Source organism: Miscanthus floridulus, chromosome 1 (assembly GCF_019320115.1).
Source record: "Miscanthus floridulus cultivar M001 chromosome 1, ASM1932011v1, whole genome shotgun sequence".
NCBI lineage: Eukaryota > Viridiplantae > Streptophyta > Magnoliopsida > Poales > Poaceae > Miscanthus > Miscanthus floridulus.
In genome coordinates, this window is record NC_089580.1 from 140,703,008 (window position 1) to 140,706,828 (window position 3,821).

At 45.5% G+C, this 3,821-nt stretch overlaps 1 protein-coding gene across 1 annotated transcript; it reads right to left on the bottom strand.

Annotated features, from left to right (window-relative positions):
- Positions 1-787: 787 nt before the first annotated feature.
- Positions 788-3,382, bottom strand: LOC136495687 (PI-PLC X domain-containing protein At5g67130-like). The gene is made up of 9 exons (XM_066491553.1): positions 3,121-3,382; positions 2,881-3,003; positions 2,498-2,635; positions 2,298-2,396; positions 1,901-2,204; positions 1,563-1,786; positions 1,349-1,435; positions 1,141-1,241; positions 788-1,030 (listed from the first exon to the last, which is right to left on the bottom strand). Exons 1-8 carry the CDS (start codon positions 3,223-3,225, stop codon positions 1,212-1,214), a joined length of 1,110 nt encoding a protein of 369 aa, XP_066347650.1. The 5' UTR covers positions 3,226-3,382; the 3' UTR covers positions 788-1,030; positions 1,141-1,211.
- Positions 3,383-3,821: the final 439 nt, after the last annotated feature.

Genomic DNA, 3,821 nt, shown 5'->3' on the forward strand with positions numbered 1-3,821 from the left:
GTTTTCAAGAAAAAATAAAAGTTTTCCCATTCTTTGTGCGCTTATATGATCTTAGATCTGTTGCAACTCATAGGCAGCTGCCCAGTATTAGTCCTAGTGACACTTTATAAATGTTAACACGCTCCTTCGTTAAGATAAACCCAGAGGGATGCCATCTCCCCATGGTCAAACTTCTTTTTAATACTTCATCCGATCTAAAGATGTTTTGATTTTTCTAATACATTATTTTTACAATATATCTATACATTGTATATCTAAGTGCATAGCTATGAACCTAGTCAAGCCAAAAGGTCTTATAATTTGCAATGGATAGAGCAATTGATACCCACACTCCTAGATATCCCATCGGATAATACAACAACAACAAAGCCTGTTAGTCCCAAGTAAGTTGGGTAGGCTAGAGTTGAAACCCACCAAGAGCCCCAAGTCATGGTTCAGGCACATCGATAGCTGCTTTCCAAGCACTTCTATTCAAACATAGATTTCTAGGTATATCCCAAGCTTTTAAATCTCTTTTTATTGCCTCCCCTATGTCAATTTCGGTCTACCTCTACCTCTCCTCACATTATTGGCTTGGCTTAGGACTCCACAATGCATTGGTGCCTCTGAAGGTCTCTTTTGGACATGAACAAACCACCTCAACCGATGTTGGACAAGTTTTTCTTCAATTGGTGCTACCCCTAGGCGGTCACGTATATCATCATTCCTAACTCGATCCATTCTTGTGTGACCACAAATCCATCGCAACATACACATTTCTGCAACACTTTATCCCATCGGATAATAACTTCAACAAAGTATATTTCTTTTTTGATCTGCATATTCAGAAATGATTCAAATCTGGACTATGAAGTCACAGTGCTTTTCCAGTTCAAAACTAGAAGAATTGAAAGTAAACTCTCATTCACAAACATGAAACTTCTGGTCGTCTTCCATATTCCTATCGTTTACACTGTTGTATTGCTGCATCACTCCCAGGTAATCTACATTCTAATTATGTCTTCCCTTAAAACTACTATCATCACACCACCTGCATTGCAAAGAATTTGTTCAGAGTTGAGAGTTACAAGCATTCAAGTACAACAAGAGGATGTACAGCAGCAAGAAGGTCAAGCAAAAGAAGTCTTGTCATCACCATACCAAGTAAATATTGCATTTCTGTAATCTTGTATGAATGTACCACTCCAATCAAATTCCTATTTCTTATGAACTTATGCAGAACATACTACACCGGAACCTTGCTGCAAATGGCCAAAACAAAAGGGGGTGAATTCATGTAGTGGTTAGTATATCACCAAAAGAACAATGCAGATTAATCCACATAAGAGGAAAAGGCATCTTGTCTCACCGAGCACGCCTTGATATCCTGGCACCCGCATAACAGTCTACCGTTGAGCAAGTCTGTGGCCTGGAATGCGCCCCCTCCGTCGCTTCTCTGGAATATTTCAGTTCAAAATAATGTCAGCCTCATCTTGTAGAAAATCTGAAAAGTCTGAACAGTGCTTCCATACACAACTAGACAAAATTTCTTGTGAAAAGATTGATTTTCATATTCCAAGTACCTTGTAGTAATCAACAGCGATAAAATTAGCCCATCGATTCCCTGCGGCGCCATAGCATGTATTCACCATGTCAACAAGACTCTGGGAATGCTGCAGACATGCTGTCAACTTCACAGGGACCGATGGGAAGTAGTTCATGAGGACCAGCGATTTAGTGTTGTCATTGAGAGGAGCAGACTCAGCACGGTTTGAGCATTTCCCAGCATCCATCCCATCATCACCATCTGAGATCAAGTGAAATAGTATGTTATATTCAAGCATACCGGTGGCGTCTAATTGAACTGCAATCTACCAAACAAAAAAGTAAAAAGAAAAAGAAACAGGAACCGATGCCTCACAATTATTCTCAACCATGAAATTCCACTGGTAAGCAATGCCTTCTGTGCTCTGCTTCGAGCTGATAGAGGTGAACACCAGGAGGCGCTGGTTGCTTGCGATCATGTCGCTGACAAGTGGCCAGTCCTGACCGCTCTGTGGCATTTTCGACACCGGGAACCAGTACTTCAACAGGCCAGAGGCGTTGAACACATTCGTTAGTCCATTCGGCGCGTGAACGTAGTCTTCTAGGATTATCGTGACGATTTCGGACGGATTTGCCGAAAGGAATGCCTCGATCTCCTTGAAAGTGTCCAGTGCAGGTTCCTACAATGACCCCAAAGTATGGTAAAACACGGCGTAGTCTGAAATGCCTTCAGTTGAGATGCTAAGCCATGTTCAGTGAATCAGTGTACTCACGAATGCGGTGAAGTCGTTGCATTTCCCTCCACTTGAATGGCACAACCATACATCGTCTTTGAAGTCATATGTGTCGAGCATCAGTGCCCGGACTCCGTTCTGCATATATGTCATAGCAAACGCGGCGAGAATGTGAATTCCAGGTGGGGAGATGCACAGCAGGACATCTGAAATAATCAGAGAATCAGAAGGGACATTACATTCAACTGATCAGTGACCGTATCCTCCTGATTGTCAAAGGTGACGCGTGGGATTCCGGTGTGCGAAGGCTCCCCGACGATGGCGTATGAGTTGTGCGTCGTGAGGTAGGCATACTTGTTGAAGGGCAACGAGTTGTTCTGCGAGACAAAAAAAAAAGCAGAAGCCGCGGATTCATTCAGGTTCAGGATGTGACTTCATTCAGGATTGCTGAATTGATTTGCAATCGATCGAGAACATATCTGGGGAGCCAGAAATCATATTAAACAAAGATAATTCGTAAACCAAACGCACAGGGCCGTAACTGCTCGCCGTCCGTTTTCCTGAACTACTAGAAGAGAAGAAACAAAGAAACGAAGCGGAGGCCGGCGGCGGCTAGGCTTACAATGAGCTGGAATGGGTTGGTGGCGGCGGAGCGGACGCAGTGGGAGCCGGAGAACTCGGGCTCGCAGTCGAAGCACCACTGGCCGGCGCCGCAGTCCGCGCTCGTGGAGCAGGAGTCCCCCACCTGGAAGAAGAACCCGCCAAGGCTCATCAAACCATTAATCAATCCATCCAGGGAAGATAAAAGGAGAGGATTTTCCGACGGGTTAGTAGTTCTTGACGTCCTCCGCCGCTTACTTACATTGGCAGCCGCAGGTCGGAGGACGCCGAGCAAGAAGAAGAGGAGGAGCAGGAGCGGCGGCGCGAGCACAACCCGAACAGGCGCCGCTGTAAGGGAGCGGCCCATGTGGCCGTGTGAGTGATTGATCTCGCCTTTCCTTTTGCTGGTGCGCCGCGCCGGAGAATTCTGTCGAAAGGTAGAGAGAGAAAGAGAGCGATTGGAACAGCGGCGAGAAAGAATAATGCCGTTCAGGATTCCTCAAGGTCTCCGTCCACCTTGGACTAATCAACAAATCAATCGTCAGAGAGAGATTGTTGGGAAGGTGGTTGGAGTGCAGGGTTAGCTTTGTCCCAAGATTTATACTAGGACTGTAGGACTGCCAGTAGATTGAGTACAGATCGCAGGTGGATTTGCAGGAACGGAAGGCAATGCTTGCCACATTCAGACGAGGAATGGCCGTGCTGATTTGGCAACTAACACTGTCAGTGCTTGTAAAATCAGATCCTCCTGCAGTAACGACCGCGCTGCTGCTATTATCTATTAATAAATGATGGATTTATTTATTTTTTTGAAAAGAAAGAAGTTTGTTCGCGTCCGCCCAGGACAGCTGCCGCCGATCTCATCGTGTGAATGAACGGAAGAAATTTCGTGAACAGAACAATCGGCCGTTCGGGGTTGGTGTTGCTTCCAAGGCTCCGGTTTCGTCAGGTCACCGCTGGTTG